Raw genomic sequence first — 22,244 nt, forward strand, 5'->3', positions numbered from 1 at the left:
TAAGGCATCAAAGAGGAAAGAAAACTATAGAACTATTTACAAGACCACCACAACTTTTTAATGGTTTGTATCAAGAAGCAAAGCTGAAATGTGAAAGAAGATACTTAAGAAGTTACTCAATTGTCATTTTATTCTTTATATGCATAACAACATGGTCAATGTGTATTTTAGATGGAGCGGATCCCAGCTGACCTTGGACAAGAGACAGTGTGACAAACCAGTCACACTGAGATTTACACCTACAGGAAATTTAGAGATGTCAGTCAACCTGAACTCTATGTCTTTGGACTCTGGGAGGAAGCCAGAGCACCCAGATGAAACCTGTGCAAGCACAAGGGGGACATGCAAACTCCTGTCACCTTCAAAAAGGGAGGATTTATTGCAAGACTGTGCTATCAGACTGCATTAGTTTTTTCCAAGTGTATACATTCATGTTAATATACATTTGCATTTGAACATGAAAACACAAGACTAAAGCGCCCATACTGGAAAGCTTAGAGTGCAGAGCTACCCACAAACCTGTCTGTGTGAGGAAAATGTATGCAGCTGAAATCAAAGTGATGTTGCACACAGTAATCTTTCTCTATTAAGGATGTCACTTTTTGCAATCTTTTCACAATTGTGGCCTAATATTCTTTACCACTCCACTGCTAGCTGGTGAGTTTCTGCAAGCACAAATACACACATACACTCACTGCCTCATCACACACATCCACGGTGTGTAGGTATCCTGCTGAAAGAGTCAGTCATGTGTGTCTTTTAGATAGGAGTTGAGAAAGCCCTTGATTAGGATAGGAAGTCATGTGTGTAAAATTCACAATTTTTTTTACCACCACTGTCTCTATGTACATAGTGTGCCTGCGGTTCTGTGTGTATGTGTGGGGGGGTGTCTGTGTGAAATGTGCACATCTATAGAGATCATAATTAACTGATGTAAAGGTAAATAGTAAAATAAAATTAATTACACGCTTACAGTCAATTCTTTTGTACCTTTTAAAGTGAGCTCAGTTCTAATTTCGGGGTAAAATAATTAGGTCCGTAGCTGTTTTGGAAATGAAACGCCTTGCCTCTGCTATGAAAGGCAAATTATTTACACTTGGTTTGTTTCTGATGATAAAATTTAGACTGAAGAACCAACAGTTTTGTGAACTGGAGATAAAAGTGGTTATTGTCCATATCTACTGATCTTCCTCAGGTGCATATAAATTATATTTCTTTTACTGATTAAACTTTCTATATTGTCATTCACACTGAATGCACAAATTTCTTTTGGTATGCTAATGTTGACCAGTACCCACATTTGCTAAGATAAGGCTAGTAATTTTCTAGATTTTTGTTTTTTAAGCCAATAATTAATTTCATGTACTCACCATAATGTCTGTCAATCAAAACCCTGTGTAGGTAACATCCTACATTTCTCAAAACGCTCCTTGAGAACACTGAGATAATGATTTTGTACATGTTGCATACAGCTGTGGAGATGTAACAGATGTGGGTAAGGACTCAACTGCACAACTTGAGTTGTTAGCTCAAAGGATTCACCTTTATTGGTGCCTACAGGCAAAGAGAATAGTCAGTGGTGGCTACAATTTATTTGGCTACAATAGTAGGCTTACAAATAATTGTACCACAAGGGTACAGAGGGCTGGAGAGACGCTGAATCCAGAGCACTGGAATGGACAGAATTACTAAAGAAAATGTGACAGGTAGGATTGAATGTCAGAGTCTGAGGGAGGCAGAAAGGTACCACTGTAGGATTTATATCTTTGGAAATAGGAAACAGGTCCACAGTCCAGTGGAAACTTTCTGGATTCCAGTCTTGGAGGGAAAATCCTTAGTGAACAGCCAAACTTGCTGCCCTGGAGCTCATTATGAGGCAAGAGGCCTGTGTCTGTTGGCCATCATCACACAAGGATTACCATCATTGGAGAACCTGAGAACAGATATGAGCAGGCACAAAGAGACCACCAGGAGAACAGTTATTAGGCAGAATATGTATCTGAGTAGCCAACATCTCCTGTTTCCTCAACTATGTAAATGCACCCATCATACACAACCATGGGAGAATTCCCTCTGGTTCTCATGGTGGCTGTTCCAATTGGTAGAACGAGGCCAGTGTGTCCAGTTTTAGATTTTTACTTCCTGAGATATGAGAAGGAAAGAATTAAAGAAATTAGTCCACCAGGCCTGTCTTGAGCAAACATATCACAGTCTGTCCACACTATGAATGGCTGCTCTGTTCCCTTGAGCCAGTGTCTCCAGTACTAACTTAACTGCCAGAAGCACTCAGCTTCCTAAGTCATAACTGCATTTTGTAGTGGAAGATCTATTTTATGAACTTTATGGAGATGTCCTTAACACAGATTATTATTATAGCACCTGGTTTCTATTGTTTTGCATTTCAGCCTAGAATTCCTCGATTCACTTCAGTACATTTCCTGCCGGGGACAAATACTGGCTCCAGCAACTTCTGTATCCACACTTTTGTTTAACATCGATTGGGGTAAACAAGCTTGATTAAAAAAATTTGCTTTTTTTAAGTTCATATATTCAAGAGGACCATTGAAGATATCTGGGATTTCAATATAATTTTGTTTTTAGTTTCTGAATTCATCACTGTGCAGACCAGAGACATCCTGCTAGACTATATAGGTTCCAAAAACATATGCCTACACAGCCAAGGATATCTGAGCATCAGAGGAATCGTTGCAGAGCTAATGATGTAGAATCTAAAAGTCCCATAATGTTTGTCTTCGAGCTGCCTGAACAGCAGTGTGGTGTTACCCTCTCAACAGATGCCTTTCAAGCATGCTGGCTTTTATGAAACATCATGGTGGCACTGTCCACTTTAGAGTCAAGGACGATGGTCAGGTTGTTTGTCTGTTCTGGCAGACTGAACAATGCGAGTCCATAGTGGAAGGTGACATAGTATGGAGAGTTCAGCTCACCAGCACCCTCTTGTTTACTGGAGAGCCATGTCTTTTTCTGGGCAGTGCTTTAAATGGTGACTGGAGTGCCTGCAGCAGATTCCACTGCCATTGTTCTTCCCAACTGCAAATGTTGAGCCCTGTTGAGCTGGGTAAAATATATAAAACATGAACATGTCCTACTGTGTGTAAGACACTTTCATGTAGCTCCCATATACCAGTCCATTTGTATAGTCATCCTATAATACTGTTGTACACAACAGAGTGCAATGCTGTGTGTGACACAGCACATCATCAATCTGCAGGTGTTTGTAATTGGTGGGTTATACATGTTCCATCAGCTGCTAGACAACAAACACATATTGAAAAAACAAGACAACCCTGGGGGGAAGAGGGGCCAAACTTCAGCCATCTCCACTGTTACTGGGGCCTATGCTGTGTCCATATTTTGTGCAATAAATATACAGTAACTAAATCAACTGGAACCTGTCTGGGATTTTTCTGCTGACAAAACTCCTGTCTCCATTCCTCATAGACCACAATTGACCCGACTAGTATCTTGGCCCATCAGGCGTCCAGTGGTGAATTTGTCTTTTATGTAACCATAAAAACCATGATAATGAGCATCATGAGACAGAGTCAACAGTGCAAAACTTTTTTGAATTCCACCATGAGGAGCCACACAAAGGAACCGACAAGCAGATCCCTTTCCTATTCCCACAGTAGGGAGATTTTATAAGCCACCTTAGAGCTTTCTTTTGGGAAGGCTGATGGCTATAGGTCAATCATGAGGGAACTCTGGGTCAGAAAAGCTTTACAGTTCTCTAAGTCTCCAGTGTACTCTTCTAGTGGGGGTAGCTGGGCTCAGTGGCAAGTGGAAGCAGGGGCTGCAAATCTTGGTGTGGGTGATGGAGGAGTGGTTAAAGCTTGAAGATAGAGTTGGTTGTAGAGGAAGCTCTGGAGCTGATCACAGTGAAAGGTAACCTTCTGCAATCCGCCAAACAGTTAAGCAGTCATGTTGTTCAATACAGGGATGCAGTCTGTTCAGCGATTAGTTTCTGCAGCAAGTCTAAGTCTGCTGAGTCCATATCCAGGCCAGATTGTACTGCAACACTTTCATGAAGACTCACCTTTATTGGTGCTTGCAGGCACATAGACAGATAAGGAGAGCAGTCAGTGTTGCCAGTAAGGTTGGCAACAATAGTAGGCTTACAAAAATATTCAAGAAGAAACACACCGAGCTAGACAGAGACTGAATACAATTTCCAGTCAAGATTTAAACATGGACTGTAACTCTAGGAATACAGAGGAGCTGAAAAAGAAGGCTAGAAAACTAAGGCACATCGACATATAGACAATCTTGCAAGACATGGAGACTGACAGTACAGTGTATATGCAGCTGAGTAATTGGGAAAGAGGACGGAGGAGTGAATGACAAAAAAGTTAGAACCAACTGAGATTGAGGTACAGATGGCACATAAAAACACTGACTTTGACATGACAGAGTGAAGAAGTCAGCTGTTCCAGTTGAGAAAGAATCAACTTGGCTTATGACTGCATTATGGACTACAGATGTGACCTGAGGAATTAGCCTACCATGTCTGTTTCTTCTGGATTTCTGCATTTGCTGAAAACATGGTCAGAAGCCCACCTCCTTGGATTATCAGGGTCTGAAAACAAACATTTAGAAAAGCCAGTGTTATACACATACTCAGAAAAATTAGGGCTCTCAGTAAGGTTTTGCAGTGTAACAAAGGACTATCTATTAAAGAACTTCTATGTATAGTGGATGGTTCTTTAGGTACTTCATAAGGTTCTTTCATTAAAAATTGATTATTTTTGAGGTCTTTCGTAGTGGGGTTTGACATAAAATAAAAAAATGAAATAAAATAAAAACATTGCCTAAACCTAGAGAAAACAAAGAAGAAACTCATAATCAAAATAGTAAACCCTTAGAAAATAAGCACACAACATTGTTACGGCACTGTAACTAAGAAATGTGGTGCAGGCCTTCCCATAAGATGCCTCTCTTTCAAGGTTTTCATATTTAAATATATATTTTATGAGTGCTCATGTTGCAAAGGTAATTATATAATTGATCAAATTGTATGTGTCCAGCCTTAGCTTTCCATTTGTGTTAATCCTACAACTTGATATTTGATACAGTGTGTCAAAAGCTATGCAGAATTATATTCAATACAATACTACGCAGCAGCAGTTTATGTTGTTAGGGATCTATGAGCCCTCCAAATTACTCATTATGTAGGTTTTTGGTCATCGTAGAGATCTTAGTGCTTAGTGCTTATCTTAAGCTGACATTTTCATCTATTCTGAAAAAAATATTTTATTTTGAATTGACTTTTTCACTTATGCAGATATGCACTTTTGAGATGTGGAAAAAATGATTATATGTACATCTGCATTTATGTACTGTAAATGAAATTTCCTGTTACCAGAATCAGTTCTTTTGCCTCAGTGGCTACCTAGATGAACATCTATCACATGTATAGATACTTTGGCCACTAGATAACAAAGCTACAAAATTATTTCTGGTATCATGACATGAGTCTTTCTAATACTTTATAATACTCTGTAATTTTTGTACTTTTTTAGGCTGTCTGTGTGTTTACATGCTGATTTTAGCATTTAGCTCAAGCATGTAGACTCATTAAAAAAAATAAAATGTGACATAAACTGAAGGTTGTGTGTTGAACCCTAGCATTAGTGTATTCAGTCAATCCAAATGAAAGCTTTTGGGTCAGTTCTCCTAAACAGATCGTATGCAGGTTGTCCTTTAAACCAAGTAAACAACTGAAGCATCACATTTCAGCTGACAAAATCAACTGTTCAACTGCCAGAGAAGTGGGAGAAATATAATCAGCTGCTTGTTTTGTCTGAATGAAAAACCAGTTTGTTTGCCTTGATTATCTGGTTTAAAACAGCTATAGTGAAGGTATTTTACATTGGGGTATCCAGTCATGCGTATCTCTGATTCCATGCTGTTTACTTTATAAATAAAGGCACTATCAAAGCACCTTATATCTCTTTGATATAATTTCTTATAGTGCAAAACATAGCCCACCTACACTCTAGAATTTTTTTATACAGTTAGTGTTATTGATCAAAGTCCATAGGCGCACTATAATTTAAGACACCAAGCATAGAATTTTACTGTGTTTCACTACAGGGTTCCTAATAAATATCTTTTGGATTGGAGGTGCTTCAGTCTATGCTGCAATCCCCATGAAAACATTAGAGGGATAAAAAGGTAAGCATTTTTTCAATGCAGATGGAGTTATCTCTAACCATGCTCTACCATTCAGTCCTCTTACTCCTTTTCTCCCTTCTCCTCTTGCTTTTCTCTCTTGTCCCTTCTTTCTCAATTGTGTCCCTCGCCTCCGGCAAATGAGAATCATTTGTTTGTGTGAACTTCTCATAACCTGCAGCGCGTGAGACACTTATCATTCAGAGTGGGGCTGCTTTTTCTCTTCTCTTCTCTTTTCTCTTCTCTTCTCTTCTCTTCTCTTCTCTTCTCTTCTCTTCTCTTCTCTTCTCTTCTCTTCTCTTCTCTTCTCTTCTCTTCTCTTCTCTTCTCTTCTCTTCTCTTTTCTCTTCTCTTCTCTTCTCTTCATATTTTTTCTCTCACACCTACTTTGTCTGTTCTAGCTTATTCTCACAATGTTTCAGCATCAACGAGTCACCATCTTTCTCCATTCTTGCACTCCCCCCTGATAGGCCTACTGACTCCCTTCTCCCCCATTTTCTCCTCTACAATATGCCCCTTTCTCTTGCGCTCTCTCTCTCTCAATCATGCTCTTTCTCCCAATCTCATTCCCCACGTAATCTCGGGGTACACAGGACCGTTTTCATTACTGCACTACTCATCTTAATATCCACCCATCTCCTCTGTCTCCTGTGTTTTTTATATTCTTTATTCTAATAAGTCTGCATCTCAAAAGCCATCAGTGGTCCACCCCTTTTCATTTCCCTAATGCACCCCACCAAATACACACATGCCTGCCTCTAACCCCTAATTTCATTGCCCTAACCTGGCCCCCATCCTCATGATGTAGAGTACACCCAACTCCCTGTAACTGTGTACCTCAGTCTGTGTGTGTGTGTAGCCAACAGTCCAACAGTACAGTACATATATTTTTAAATCTGTTTACATCATCTCTAGAGGCAAAATGAGCAGTAACAAGACAAAACAAGCAACCTAAACAGGGAATGACAGGATAAAAGATGGAAAAAATTAAAGAAAATATAAAAATAAAAACAGAAAGAGCAGTGAGAGAGCGAGAACGACAGGGAGAGGAAAAGAATGATTTTAAGGAGGCAAACATGTCATTGAGGGCTGAGGTGAGCCCTTGCCCCTTGCTTGCTTTAATCCCTCATTTATGTGAAGTCAGCTTTGGAAATGAAGCTGTCACTGTATTTTCCTTCCCTTTACCCATGCTGTGGTATAATCAGAAACCACACATGCGTGCAACACACACACACAGTCACAAAAATTCACTCAGAAGAGGTTTTCAATTCATTCCAAAGTTCGAGGCAGAAATTCGAACAGTCTCACCTTGTCTAAAGGAGGAATCATTGGATATGTTGGAGACAGAGGGAATCATTGGTAAATGCACCGGTGAGGAATGATAGTCTGCAATATCCAGCTATAATCTGGGCTCACTGACACATGCCATTCATTTCAGACTGCATCAGTATTACTCTACACCATGTAGAGCCTTTTTCAAGACAAAAACCTGTTCTAGCTGTTTGGAAACAACAATGTAAATCTAAATTTATGAAAAAAAAACATGCTGAAACACATCCTCCTTAGAATCACCTTTTCAGTTTAAATAATGTTAATAAAACATCTTTAATCACTCTGTTGCATATATTTCTCTAACTTTAGTTGAAATAGTTTGAAGTAAAATGAGTAAAACACAGCATCAATGGTGCAACTAAGTTATGCTCATGGTATTAAAATATGAATTATTTAGTTACATTTAATTTTTACAGTCTTCTTATTTATTTGAGTGACAGAGAAAGGGCAATGTACATTGAAAACTGTCGTTAAGGAGCTATCTCTCTATTGTGAAACCACAGACATGTAGTGCCATCTAGTGGTTACAAGAAAAAGACCCTAGAAGCATAAATCAGATGTATTTAATGGACAGATTAGCAGAAAATAGGAACGATCCAAGTTTGCAAGTTTATGAAGTGTTCCTGTAATGACTGAATAAATGTAAGCCAAAAGAGGCTAATCATTACATTAAATGCACAATAACATTAATAATCATACTGTAGGAAATGAACATATTCTATTAGAAGTGTATTTTCATTTAGCAGACAAGTGCAAATAATTAAAACATCTGAGCCTTTTGATATGTTCAGAATTTCTTACTTATTCTAATTGAAATAATCTAAAAAAGTACACAATATACATTATCACCATCTAATCCACTTTACAAGTAAAATTAAGATGCAACTAAAAACAAAATAATTCACGCCCATGCTTTGCTCTTTGGTTCTCCTCTAACACTTCATGACTTTATTTCATCCCATGTTGTCCTCTTCAGCTGGAGCGACCGTTATACTGGTGTGTAATAGCGTGCTGTCAGTGTGGGCCGTGGAGAGGTGTGGGGAAGATAGTGCTGCGTCTCAGACGAGATATGTGACTGGCATGCTAACACACAGTTTTATTTAAGAAAAAATAGAGAGAGGGCCCCCGCGTCTCCTCACTATTGGCCTTTGATTAAAGCTCCCTGGATACACACACATGCACGCATCTCCCAAAAAACACACATATAGAAATCTACATGCACACAAATAGATTTTAAATAAATTGCAGGTAGACACAGACATACAGGTACACACACACGTACAGTATACATGCATTGAGGCTGGTGTTGTTTTGACCTAAGCCAGGTAGCTTGTCCATTATGGAGTTGATGGGAGGATTTGGCCATGTTGATTCTAGACAGCATCATCTTCTCTGCCATAAATAACCGGAGTGTTTTTTCTGAGTCACATGAGAGAATAGGAGCTCTCAGATTTATCCTCTGGTCTCATCTCCTGCACACAAGTGTTCACACATAAACCCTAAGAAAATGATGTATGGATAGACATAGACAAAATCACAGATTTAAACGTACAGCTGGCCCCAGTACATTCTCAGTCTAAATTACTATTTTACGTTCTAGTTTGGCTTCAGGGTTTTTCTCAAAGTGTGTTTTCTCACATGGGCAGCAGGAAAAACTAGTTTGATTTTAGATGAGCAGCATTATCCAGCTCTTAAAGCTTTGAATACAAACTGTATATCCCTGACCAATGGATATGTAGGGGAGCATGATGACTTCCATGACAGAGGTAATGGACAAACCACAGTCAATATATTGCATGTGGGTAAACCATATTGAAATACATTTTTGTCAATTTATCATCCTCTGCCTGTATATATTGTTTTCATTTCAGGATAAAATTTTTTTTTTTTAAATTGTCGGTTTTACTTTCTTGTTTTGTTACATTATTTTAGCAAATATCTGTTCATATTTGTTGTAATTTATTGTGGGTGCAGCAAAACATCTATTGTTTTCTTTTTCCATCTGACTTTTTGTTTACTATTTCCTTTTTTTTAAAAAAAGAAAATTAATGGCTATATGTATACTCAATTCACTGCACATGCACACACTGTATATATAATATATACAATAAGTAGTCCATTTACTATTGACACTTGCTGTATTTTCTCTCTTGACAGCAGGAGGGTGCTACTGCGCTCTACCATACTGTTTAGTGAGTGGTTCCCTGAGAACATTAAATTAATCCTCATTACTTAATTAATTTATTACCACTTCATTTTAAATACTTAGGTTTAAATACAATATGCAGATGGTCTCCAAATTAAATTTTAATCAATTTATAAATTAAGAAATCTACACATTATCAACAAAAACCAAACTAAAAAACACACCATTAATTAAAGAAATGGGAAAAGGCAAGACCTCGAGCTTAAAGGTGGGAAAAAAGCCCAAGAAGTCTTTTGTGTCGTCGGCCATAAGATTCTATAATTCCACAATATGAACAATAACGCACACACACACACACCATTACACACCATTACACATGCATGCACTCACACACACACAAACCCCTAAAAATAATGACTTTATTATTTTTCTTCATACAAATTAATTACTTTATTACTTTATTATCCATCCACCCATCTTCTGTACCCGCTTTTTCCTGTACTTTATTATTATTAATATAATTTAAATAATTTTACATTTAATAACTTTAAATTAGAATAACTGCTGTAACAATTGAATTTCCCCTTGCGGATTAATAAAGTACTTCTTCTTCATCTTCTTGTTCTTCTTAAAGACAAGATTTATTTTTATTAGAATTGATTATCCTAGTATTTGTGATCCATTTGACTTTATTCAGTAAACTATTTTATCCCTATTTTTTGATACATTGCTTTCTTCATTTATAAATGACATTTGTATTACGATCATGATGCTTGGCCACACAGCGGCATACTGCCTCTGCATTATGGTTGGGCTGCTGATCCACTATGTAAATAACATTTATTCATAGTTTATAAATATCTTTTTGTAAGAATAGTCATCTCCTCTGTACAATCTATAATAAGGATATAAGTACAAATCAAAAGGTTTTTATTCGATCACCAGCTTTCCATTGCTGTTATACTGTACACGTACACACTATCATTTGATATGCACAAGTGATATACTATATTTAACAACTATAAAGACTGTAGACATTTTCTGCACATCTGTGTCCTCCAATCAAGCAAGACATTATTCAAATAAATCTACACTTCAAACAAATCAAAAGTATCACATGGTTGCACTTTATTGTTTTACATTTGAATTTCCATCATGTTCACTTTCATTCACTGTATCTTAAGGTGTTTCAAAACTGAGTAAGTAAATACTACATTGAAAACCAATATACTAGTTTTAGCTGACCAAAAAATGTACTGTATGTCTGGATAATCACCAGTGTGGTAACTTGAAGTAAAATTTGCTGCATATGGTTGTTCTAATTATAGCTTAGTAATTGATGAAATAAAACTAATCACAGAAACTGAGCAGAATTTGCTTGTATAATTTTTATGGCTATGATTATGAATAGAGGGCAAGGAAGCTGAACCGTATGTCAGTTTTGTTGACATAGTGCCGGAGGATTTCAGGCATCTGTCTGACAGGAAGGCAAGGGGCTGGATGGAGGACAAAGAGGCTGGGCAAAGTGTTTATATATCTCTGGGGCAGGTCCCTGTGGGGGAGATGGCATGGGAGTGTCTGGAGAAGATGCAGGAAAAGACACTGTATTTTATTTCTGTCAAATAAAATGATTATATGTATATATATATATATATATATATATACTGATAAGTTGCATCCACAGTGGCTACAAAAACATATGTAGCTGCTCCTTTATAGATACAGCTGTAAAATGAAAGTAATCAGCAATTTGTCTTCATTCTTTTTTATATTTCATATTCAGGTTTACTACTTGGATGCCTATCTACTGCAACTTTAACTGCTAATGTAGATGCACGTGACACACTTGTGTGTCAGCTCAGCTTGTTCGAATGGATGTTGATTGAATGATTGCATGTACCACAATGATCAAGTACAGTATGTGCTTCTTACCTGTCTCACCTGTGTGGGCCACAGGCATCGTGCTGATGACAAGTGTGTGTCCAGTCACTGGGTCCTGGGTCACCTGGGTGTGTGCTGGGTGGTGCATGTGTGTGGGCTCAGATGTTAGTCCTGAACACATAACACAGTGGCTCATTAATCAACTGTCAACCCCAACAGATAACCAGATAGTGGTAAAATTGAGCCTGAATAAGCCTTCAATATGGCATTGATATTTATGCATGTTTAAGACAGTAACTGTGTTAGGCTTTCATGACTTTGGAATATGTCAAAAGAGACGAAACACCCCACTTTGTATGTTATAATATTATTTATGAAGACATGAAGTACATTTGTGTATTTGAAAATTGTGAAAAACATTTGCATGATTACACACAATTTCTGTCAGTTGTTCATTCACACTACTAAATGTAAAGTCATCTCAGCAATGTTTTGTTAGTTCCACATTATTCCAGGCTGTTAAACAAAACAAATGCAAATCTTTCTGTACAGGTTCTTATCAGCCCAGTTGTCATATTCTGGAGTTGTTTTAGCACACATGATAAAAATGTATAAAAGAGAAGACCTATGTACTTTCTACCTCTCTTATCTTTCATCTATTCTCAGCAAATTAAGGAACAAATCAAATGACAGACTGGTGAAGCCACTTGCATGGGTGGTGAAACATTTCAACCTAAAAACTAAAGTCCAGTTGCCATGACTCAACCTCTAGATAACTTCCCCTGGACAACTGAGAATCTTCAGACATATTAAAGAGAACTTGTTGAGTGTGTATACTTTTTTATTGCTTCATACTCACACTATTACAGACATTTAACCAAAGGAGTTCCACTAAAGCATTTGGTGGTGTTGCTGAAGGGCACCCTATTTTTCTTTCTACTTTTTGCAAGCATAGACATGGGCCCAGTCTCACCTCCCAGCAGCATCTCTTGCAGCAGGTTGTCTATCTTGGCCAAGCCACAGAGCTTAATGAACTGTAGCTGCTCAATCATCTGCCAGGTGATGCTCTGCAGGGTGGGCAGCAGGAGTAACAGCTCTCCAAAACGACCCCTGGAGTCATACTGACGGTCATTAATGTAGTCTTCCAGACTCATTTGAACCTGCACATACATACACAAATAATGGCAACTGCCCATCTACAAGCAAGTAAACCGCCTTCGTTCTTGTAAGTTGACTGACATAGGGCAATGTGTGAAAATACAAGTAAGATCAAATATTAAATATAACATACATGGATAATAAGGCTTGGATGCTCCTTCTTTATCCAATTTACTGACTATTATAAAATAACAGGCCAGAAAAGAAATGGCACACAAATGCTCAACCTACCTGAAGACGCATGGCCTTGATCTTGGCAGGGTCCTGCAAAGACTTTGCATCTGCAGGTTGTGAGGTACAGAATGTAAGTGGGTATTGGATTGAGGCAGGGAAGAGTTGAGGCAGGGATTGAAGGACAGGTGAATGAGTGAAAAAAAAAACAGAAGATCAGGGATGAAATTGAGAAGTGATTACAGTAAAATTGTGGCATAAAAACCAAATGAGAGGATTTAGTGAAGGGGAGAAAAAAGGGAGTAGGTAAGACAACATGAGAGCAGGGAATGTCATCACAATAGGCCAGGGAGACATAAAAAATCATGGAGAGATCATGGTGTAGCTTTAAGTGGAAATATAACCAGAAAGAGGGTTCTGGATAGAAATACAGTTATATAGCTATAAAAATAATTTCATCATCATCATCGTGTCATTTAAATATTTTGCTAACTAATCTTTTATAATTCACAATATTCTGGCTCTTGGGCCCTTTTTGTAATATGAATGCACTGCCTACATGTACATAAGACATTTTTATCATTTATCCTTTTAATATCTATCCTTAGGTAATACAGTTTTGAAAAATAGTATATATCTGAAAAGGGAAATTGTAAATGGATTCTACTTATATAGCACCTTTTTTATGGACAAAGCACTTCTTAGTCAGACACACACACACTCAAACACAACCCAGTCATGCTGTGATGATGATTTGGTGTTATAAATGTCTGTGCTGACATTATTACCAGTACCAATTTCCTAAATCTTGTCCTAATCTTACGGGTGTTTTCTGTGACCTAAAGCAGTGTTGCTCCTGTTTGATCATGTTTGAAATATCTTACCCAGATTTTCACTTACTCTGATAAACATGAAATTTCTATTAGACATACAGATAATATTTCCTGAGAGGAGAGGCATGGATAAGCAAACAGGGTCATTGTCAGGAAGAGTAAAATGTTTACTCTTTTTGTTGGTTATTAGCTATACCTCACAAACCCCTTAAGGCTAAAATACTAGATATTACTCTTTTATTACCTGGGTCAAAGAAGACGATAGCCTTCAGTGCTGCATACTCATTGTCGTCTATTTGAATATCCTGAAAGGGCTGAACCAGCTCATCCAGCACTCGGTTTGCTACCCTACATATTTCGGGTTCAGGGCTGTTTCTGTGGATCACACAGTCGTTACCTGCAGGCAAAGAGGGTATTGGTGAATTACTGTTTTGAAGGGAGTAGAAAGGAAATGAAAGATATGTCAGTGTGTACAGTGAGGTGAGCTTCTGTGTGCTTGTTTTATACTCTTGAAGACTTTTGTTAAGCCAGTTTAAGGGTTTCAATCTAGGTAAAGGGTCATCAACCCTGGTCCTTGAGATCTATTGCCCTGCTTGTTTTCCATCTATCCCTGCTATACCCACTGCTGATTACATGGGCCATGTGTGTTCAGCCAATTAGAAACTGGAAGGGCAGGGATAACTGGAAAACAAGCAGGGAAGGAGACCTTGATTACCAGGGTTGGTGACCCCTGCTCTAGGTTATGGTATAAGGGTGTTGGTGAGGTCCTAAGAAGTTTATTGATTTTGTCCGAATGCTTGAGCATATGTGGTTGACAGATCAGCTTACAGTATAATGATGGTACATGCCCTCAGTAATACAGTATTTGAAATCACACACACACACACACACACACACACAAAAATGTTAGTTAATCATTTTCAGGTAACACACCATTTGGTCAGTCTTTGCACTTCATGGCTGAACCACCTGATTGAACAACATATAAAAAAGATGCCATCCTAGTGGTCAGATTGTACCTAAAAGCAGGAAGTCCTTGAAAGGCATCGACCTTTTGGCGACCCCAAGCAAAAGGTGTTCTCCTGCATGAGCCCTGAGCAAGCTCACCTGGCGACAAACACACACAGTTAAACAAAACAAAACTAAGAAAAAAAAACAATGCGTCCCCTTTAGCTCCTGTATACATCACACAGGGGGCCCAGTATACTATATTAATAGTACGTCAACAACAAAACATAAACATAATCAATATGAAAAGACAGTGCTTTACGCCTGTATTAACCAAAAGTGCTGAGGTTTGAGAGAAACAGGTTTTTGCTTTACTGTATATCTAAAAACCAAATGTGAGATCAAAATAACAAAGACAATGAGGCGAGCAACAGCATAATAACAAATTACTGATTATACATCACAGCCCTATTACCTGGTCATCCAGTGGTAGTTCTCCAAAGACGGGAATATATTTGGCCCATTCCACCAGCACCAATAACTGCTGTCTCATTGAATCACACACATCCCCAACAGTGGCTGACTTCTGCTCTGATATATCTGCTATTCCAACTGGAGCAGTGATCTGAAAAAAATAGTTTCCTGGCTCACAAACTGTGACATTGAATTTCTGTGTGTTGACAGTTTTGTTATGCACATGATATCTCAACATATGGAACTGATATCAGCTCACATACTGAACAACTATATATCAGTAGGAAAATGTGAAATTCATGTGAAAGATTGTCACCTGTTGGGACAGTGATTCTGCTTGGGCTAAAATAGTAATAGGCGGCAGGTCCTGGGAGTCGGGGATGTTTCTTCGGGAGCTTATCCGATCTCTCTCGTTCTGTACAGCTGTAATATAACAGACAGCTAAAGTTACTGTGTGGGTGAAATTGTGAGAAAATCAAAAGAAACTGCTTTACTCATAGTATAAAAATAGTACAAAAATTAACAAAATTTTAAACAGGATTATGTGCTATTATTCAAGTCACTTTCCAGATTGCAGTTTCATGAATTTCCTTAAGTTGGCAATGACGAGTGTTGAGGGTTGAGAAAAAGTTTGGATGTAAATGTTGATGGCAGACATCAGGGTAGTTAATATTTAGGAAAATAACCATATGGGCTGGCACCAGATAGGGGAGTCAAACGTTAACCACTTGCAATCCAGAACATGATTGAATAACATGTGATTAGGTGTCATAAAACTCTGTGTCAAGGTTATGTCCTTCATAAATACACACACACACACACACACACACACACATACGCACACAAAGAAATCAGATATTTTATGGCTGAGCCAATTTCCACCATCTTGATACAGCTTTCAGATTCTCTGATTAAGGCCTTTCCCTCAGTGCAAGTAGTTTTAAGCCTCTGCCATGTCTTGACAAAAATGAAAAGTAAACTAAATTAAATATATATGAAACTATGGATTAGTGACTATAATTTAAAGGTAGTTTTGAGCGAAGTATCCAAAAGAAATATGATCATTTCCTATTTGTATTCCATTTTATCTCTACATCTGAACAGTTTCAATATTGAAAAAAACATTTTCATGTGGAGAAATAATTCAGTCTTCTCTAATTTTCTTCTTATCCAGGGTCCCAGGAATAAAGTTTCCATACCTTCTTTTTTCATACCAGCTCTGAAGCATTTGTTGAGTCTGCAGAAACGACACTGATTCCTCTTATCTTTATCCACAATGCACTGTCTGCTGAACCTGCATATAATGAACAATCTAATGATATAAGTAGCTCTACAGATCAAATCCAACAAAATGAAACTTTATTTAGGTAGCACTTTTCATACAGTTTAACGCAACTGAAAGTGCTTTACAGATAAAAGACAGTAAGGGAAGTATAAATATATAAGGGAATTTAATTATTTTTAAAAATCAATCATTCATGTAATACATAAGACACAATGACAAAATTTATAATAAGGAATAATAACAGGTGCAACATTTTCTCTTTCTCCTTTGGGTCTTAGTCAGAACTCAGGCAACCTAATCCTGAACCATCTATCCATCCATCCATCCATTTTTTATACCCACTTATTCCTTTAACCAGGGTCACAGGGATCTGCTGGAGCCTATCCCAGCTCTCTTTGGGTGAAAGGCAGGGGTCCACCCTGGACAGGTCCCCAGTCCATCACAGGGCCACATAGAGACAAACACCCTCACACACTCACACTCACTCCTATGGGCAATTTAGAGTCACCAATCAACCTGACATACATGTTTTTGGACTGTGGGAGGAAACCAGAGTACCTGGAGAAAACCCACACAAGCACAGGGAGAACATGCAAACTCCACACAGAAAGGTCCCTGATGGGTTTCAAACCAGGACCCTTCCTGTTGTGAGGCAACAGTGCTAACCACTCATCCACCATGCTGAGTCCTGAACCAGTTGATTTTAATTGTTTTAGATTAACCAAAAGGATTTAAAAAGGCATGTATTAATCTATGCCAGTTCAGAGAAATGGCCATACAGTAGGGAGCAGATTTTGTGATAAAGCTGACAGGGGTCTCATGGTCCAGCTTTGAAAAGCTCCATGAACATCCATGAACTGATATCTACAAAATATCGACAATCAGTCCAGTGTCATCAGGACAGACGGCGACATAAAGCAGACTGTCATCAGCATAGCTGTGGAAAAAAATGCTATGTCTTCTGTTGGCATTATCAAGGGGCAATGTAAAAAAATTAAAAAGCAGCAGCACTAAAACTGACCCATGGAGAATCCTACAAGTTATTTCAGATGGATTATAATCAATTCTTACAAAGCACTCTGTCAAGAAGATAAGAAACAAAGCAGTTAGCAAGACCTAGAGTATAATGACTCAATACTGCAATATTCATTAATAGGTGACATACCATACAGGGCAGGTCTGAAAAGTACACGCAAGTTATCCATAGGCACAGTTCTATTTTGATATTCCCACGTCTGTAAGAACATGTATAAGTGTACACACTTCATGTTTTCTGTACCTGCAGGTATAGATGTGGCTCTTTCGTATGGAGCGTCTGAAGAAGCCTTTACAGCCATCACAGCTGGAGGCTCCATAATGTTTCCCTGTGGCTTTGTCTCCACAGATGGCACAATTACTGCTGAATCCATCTGGACCAGGCAGCCTTGGATCTGTCGGCATACTGTCTGCAACACACAAAAACATTAACACACGTAACTTTATATGTGTATGCACATAAGACTATTAACATGCATTCATAGACCTTTTATTATATATATTTATATAGACACAAATACACTAACAAACAGAAGTAATGTATTTCAGTATATTGCAATTTTTGTATAGTCTAATGTACAGTAATGCACACATCTAGCAGTTTCATTTGTCACTACAAGAAGTCTTACCATTGGAGGAATAACATATTATGTAGCATATCTGTTATTTTACTGGTTAGAAATGCTCTGAACCTTGTAATCTTAAACAGTTCTCCATTATTACTATTACTAAAGGAATGTTGCCGTAAAATGTGAACTATTGTTATATTATTATTATTGGTTATTACATGCATAAAATATATTGCAGATGTTTTATTGTGTTTGTGTATCTACAAAATAGAAAGTAGTGTTACGTAAGATATCATTATGACACATACCTGCAACTTAATAGCAGTTTTTATTCACATTCTGATCAACAACCACAGATAATCAGATTATTGTATACATAGACTACTTGTCAAAATAAAAATGGCGTGAGCTTCGACATCACTTAGTTCCTGTGTATGGCAAATGCTATGCAAAACCCAACCCCCAGCTGGTTTCCCTTTTTTAAAACGGTATCTTGTTTCCTTCAGCTGGTCTCACTTCACTTAATCAGTAAATTTCTAACTAAGAAAGCCACTAATCCGGATGAGAGGTAGGTGACTGATACTGTACTACGCCCTTGACAAGACAGGTGTCTCATTATGGGCACCTGTACTAGGTTCTGTTATTACTGCACTTTCTCTCTTATTTTCTGAAACTTGTCTAATTTTGGCAAATGTTCATATGAACAAGGCAGTAATTTGTTACAGTTTTCATAATAACGACCATCATTGTAGAGTACAGTCATCTACCATGCAGGCATTTGCTACAATTGTCTATTGACTCTATATCAGTCCAGGAGCAACAATTCATCTAAGTATCATATATGTCTATGTGTGTGTTTTTCCCACATCATGTCTACACAGTGACGTAGGGCAGTCCCCACCATGCTAATCACTGAATTTTAAAGAGACAGCTTGGTTTAAGGTTAGGGTCAGAGTCAGGGCAAGTCTCCAAGAATTGAAAGTAAGTCAATGTAATGTGCTCACAAGATATATGTGTGTACCTAAATGCATTTTTCTTAACAAGGTCCTACTGCACATATGTATGTTCACAATAATGAACACACACATACACACTCACATACACCCTTACCTCCGTCTCCATAAAGCACCTCTGCATTCTCAAAGCCCACTGTGCTGTATGAGGGATCCAGAGCTTCACAGTAGTTGGTTACATCCATATCTAACAGAGATGTTTTCTGAGGAGCAGGATACTTCATTCCCGTTTCTGTTCCACACACTTTTCTCTTCTTCTTTTGTTGTTTTCCCTTTTCTTTTCTGAGTTCACCCTAAAGTCTCCTATTTTCCCTGTCTTCTGCCCTCTGCTTCATCTACTGTGATTCTTACAGACATCCTTGGCATTAAAACAATTGATAATTCTATCTGATTGGACCAGTAACAAGGATGAGGGAGGAGCAGTAGCTAAGACTTGTCACCTCATTATACATTACTTATCTGTCCTTCTCCTGCAGACTTATCACTGGGGAGAACAGATAGTGGTGAAGGAGACATTTCACTTCTCATTCTGCCCTTTTTCTACCTCTTTTTTTGTCATGAAATAGATTTCAGCAAAGTTTTCAGGACAATACATATAATAGTACCACCACCTCAGCAGATATAATGTGTAATGATACAAAGTGAAGAGGAAACACTCCAAAGTGAAAAACACTGACAACCTGCATTAACTCTTTCGAAAACAGATTCAGTGAGTTTACGTCCATCTGATGCTGAATCCTATTTCTACATATTTACATATTGACCTGCCATATGCTATAAACATTTTTTGTTTTAGGATAACGGTGTAGATTGTATAATCTTATAGCAATTGTGAATTTCCCTTCAGGGATGAGTAAGGTCTACCTCATCTCGTCATCTCAATGACTGTTCTCCTGTAAAAATCGAGGATGTACATTAAAATTGCTTATGATTCTAAATAGATCAACATAAGTTTGTACTTCATCTATTTTACTTCCTATGACGTGAAAGAGAATACGAGGGCCTCAAATGCAGAAGTCAGAAAGCAAAACAGTTATCGTTGAGGTACCTCCTCTTTCAGGGCTGGATTGGTATAAACACACATTAATTTACTACCATAAACCAGTTAAAATGTCCCAACCCACCCATTTTATATCAGCAGTTTCACTGCACTAAACCTTATTGTATGTCTTAAAGGTAATCAGTTTGGCCCTTTGTGTTAGACAGGGCTATAAATGCTAAGAGGCTGTATTATGGGAGATTTTATATCAGTAATGAGTGGGCCAATGAGAAAAGCACGTACAGAACATGAGCAGTCATGGTGATATGATATTGTTCAGTACACAAATTACCACGTATACTTAAGACGGTGAGTTATTTGTGTCTGTTCACAGACATATTTGTAAATGTAGGAGGCTGAAAAAATGCAGAGGCAAGAGATAAATGGGGAAAGAAAGAGAGTAGTGGTAGAGAGATTACATTTTAACCAGGCCATGAGATCAGGCCTCCTGACTCAACAGGTTTCTGAAGAGTGAAGAAAACTTTGTTGGTGTTTGTTTGTATAGTATGTACAAACCTAGCTTATATGTATAAAGACAGAAGGGAAAATATGTGACTATACATATATACTATATACTACATGTAAGTGGGTACTTTTTGTATTGTATTATATGTGATGTGTTTTGAACTTACAGTAAAAAACAAGAACAATATACAAGAAATCACCAAAATACACCACATTGGAATGACTGACAAATAGGAATTCTGCAATCACTGAAGCATATCATGTATTTAAAAAAAAAACAACAAAAAACAAAACGAACAAATAAAAAAGAACAGCTTGCAGGATATTCAGGTCTAATTCAGGGAAAACACATTCATCCATCTAGCCAAAAGCATTGTGTATAAGCTGACCAGTTTTAAAATGGTACAAGAGAATATAAATAAAAGAGCAGATGAAACATATGCATTACACATTCATAGAACCAATAAGTATTATGACTTCAGTTAAAACCAAGCAGGACATAAATGAGAAACCATACACCTAGCAACCAAAAGCTCTTTGCAGCCATAAAACCCAGTACTAAGAGGATGTATCTGTTAAATTGGCCATAATAGTGTCTCTCTATTTAGATTAGAGGTTTTAATGATGATCAGTCTCCCAGCTGACTCTAGTAAACTGCTACTTCCTGATATCCAGGATAGAGAAAAATACTGTTCAACTGAAAATAATTCACTTCTACAATTATTATAACTAACTGCATATGTTTATTTTATTCAATGGCATGTTGTTCAGTTCTAAAATCACTGCCATGATGTAGTATTTACAAAAATGAATAAAAATACAGCAGGAGAACTAAAGAAGTCCGACAAAGAATCAGTTTAACTTGTGAGGAGCTGTCAACAGCAAAAAGTTTAGACCTTACTTAAATTTAAGAGTTTCAAAAAGGCAGAAGAGAGAGAAAAACTCTTCAGCTACAAACCCTTATCCCTTTTGACATTCACTGAATCTCATACCACTTCATTCTGATATTACCACCTAAAACATGTAAAAATATTTTTGAGACAGTTTTTTATCTATTTCAATTAGAATAAATAGGGAAATAAAAAGGTGTGTCACTACCGAAAAGATTTATTTGGACATTTTATATACTTTTAGTGGTGGTTTTATGCAGTGGCAGTAATCTTCCTGCTTGGGAATCTGTTACTCTCTAACAATACTACAGAATATGAAGTGGGTTATCACCTGATCTTTACAACACAGGATGAATGACAAAGTCAATCTGTCTGTTTTTGTAAAATGCTGTATGTAGACAGTGAACTGAGAAGATTAGTATCCATTAGTAAATAAATTTTAAAAAAACACCAGTTTCACAGAAGCTTCACTTCCTCCACAAACCAACAACCTGTTTATAATTCTTAAAGCCAATGTGAAGAGAGAGGCTATATCAGAGAAGAATTTCGGCTTACCTGTGTTTCTGTTTCTGTCTGGGATATGCATTTATCCAGGTGTACCACAATACTCCTTTGCGAACCGTTCCTCAGTGCGACATTATTGTCCAAGTGACACTGAGAATGGTAAAGGTGTCTCACAACAGTAAAAGGGAAGGTTGGAGAGCTTAGTTGCCTATAATTCATGAAGCGACACATTGAATGGCGCCACCATAGCCCTGTCATTAGATCGATTTACTAAACAAACTCAAACTAGGGTGGGGATGTTAAACAGTA

At 37.7% G+C, this 22,244-nt stretch overlaps 1 protein-coding gene across 6 annotated transcripts; it reads right to left on the minus strand.

Moving 5' to 3' along the window:
• Window positions 1-1,515: 1,515 nt before the first annotated feature.
• On the minus strand, window positions 1,516-22,241 carry hnf4g (hepatocyte nuclear factor 4, gamma). 6 transcript variants are annotated; one of them, XM_026292378.1, is made up of 12 exons: window positions 19,135-20,723; window positions 17,700-17,865; window positions 16,335-16,429; window positions 15,452-15,558; window positions 15,137-15,286; window positions 14,733-14,820; window positions 13,958-14,110; window positions 12,941-12,990; window positions 12,525-12,711; window positions 11,603-11,722; window positions 4,524-4,597; window positions 1,516-1,933 (listed from the first exon to the last, which is right to left on the minus strand). In XM_026292378.1, exons 1-12 carry the CDS (start codon window positions 19,259-19,261, stop codon window positions 1,922-1,924), a joined length of 1,329 nt encoding a protein of 442 aa, XP_026148163.1. In that variant the 5' UTR covers window positions 19,262-20,723; the 3' UTR covers window positions 1,516-1,921. The 6 variants fall into 6 exon arrangements, 5 of the variants coding, with proteins under 5 accessions (XP_026148163.1, XP_026148166.1, XP_026148164.1 ...); XR_003294776.1 differs by lacking the exon at window positions 1,516-1,933 and adding an exon at window positions 8,807-8,996 and having other exon boundaries at window positions 4,557-4,597; window positions 19,135-20,721; XM_026292381.1 differs by lacking the exons at window positions 1,516-1,933; window positions 4,524-4,597 and adding an exon at window positions 8,124-8,996 and having other exon boundaries at window positions 11,612-11,722; window positions 19,135-20,722.
• Window positions 22,242-22,244: the final 3 nt, after the last annotated feature.

This window comes from Mastacembelus armatus, chromosome 20 (assembly GCF_900324485.2).
Source record: "Mastacembelus armatus chromosome 20, fMasArm1.2, whole genome shotgun sequence".
Lineage (NCBI taxonomy): Eukaryota > Metazoa > Chordata > Actinopteri > Synbranchiformes > Mastacembelidae > Mastacembelus > Mastacembelus armatus.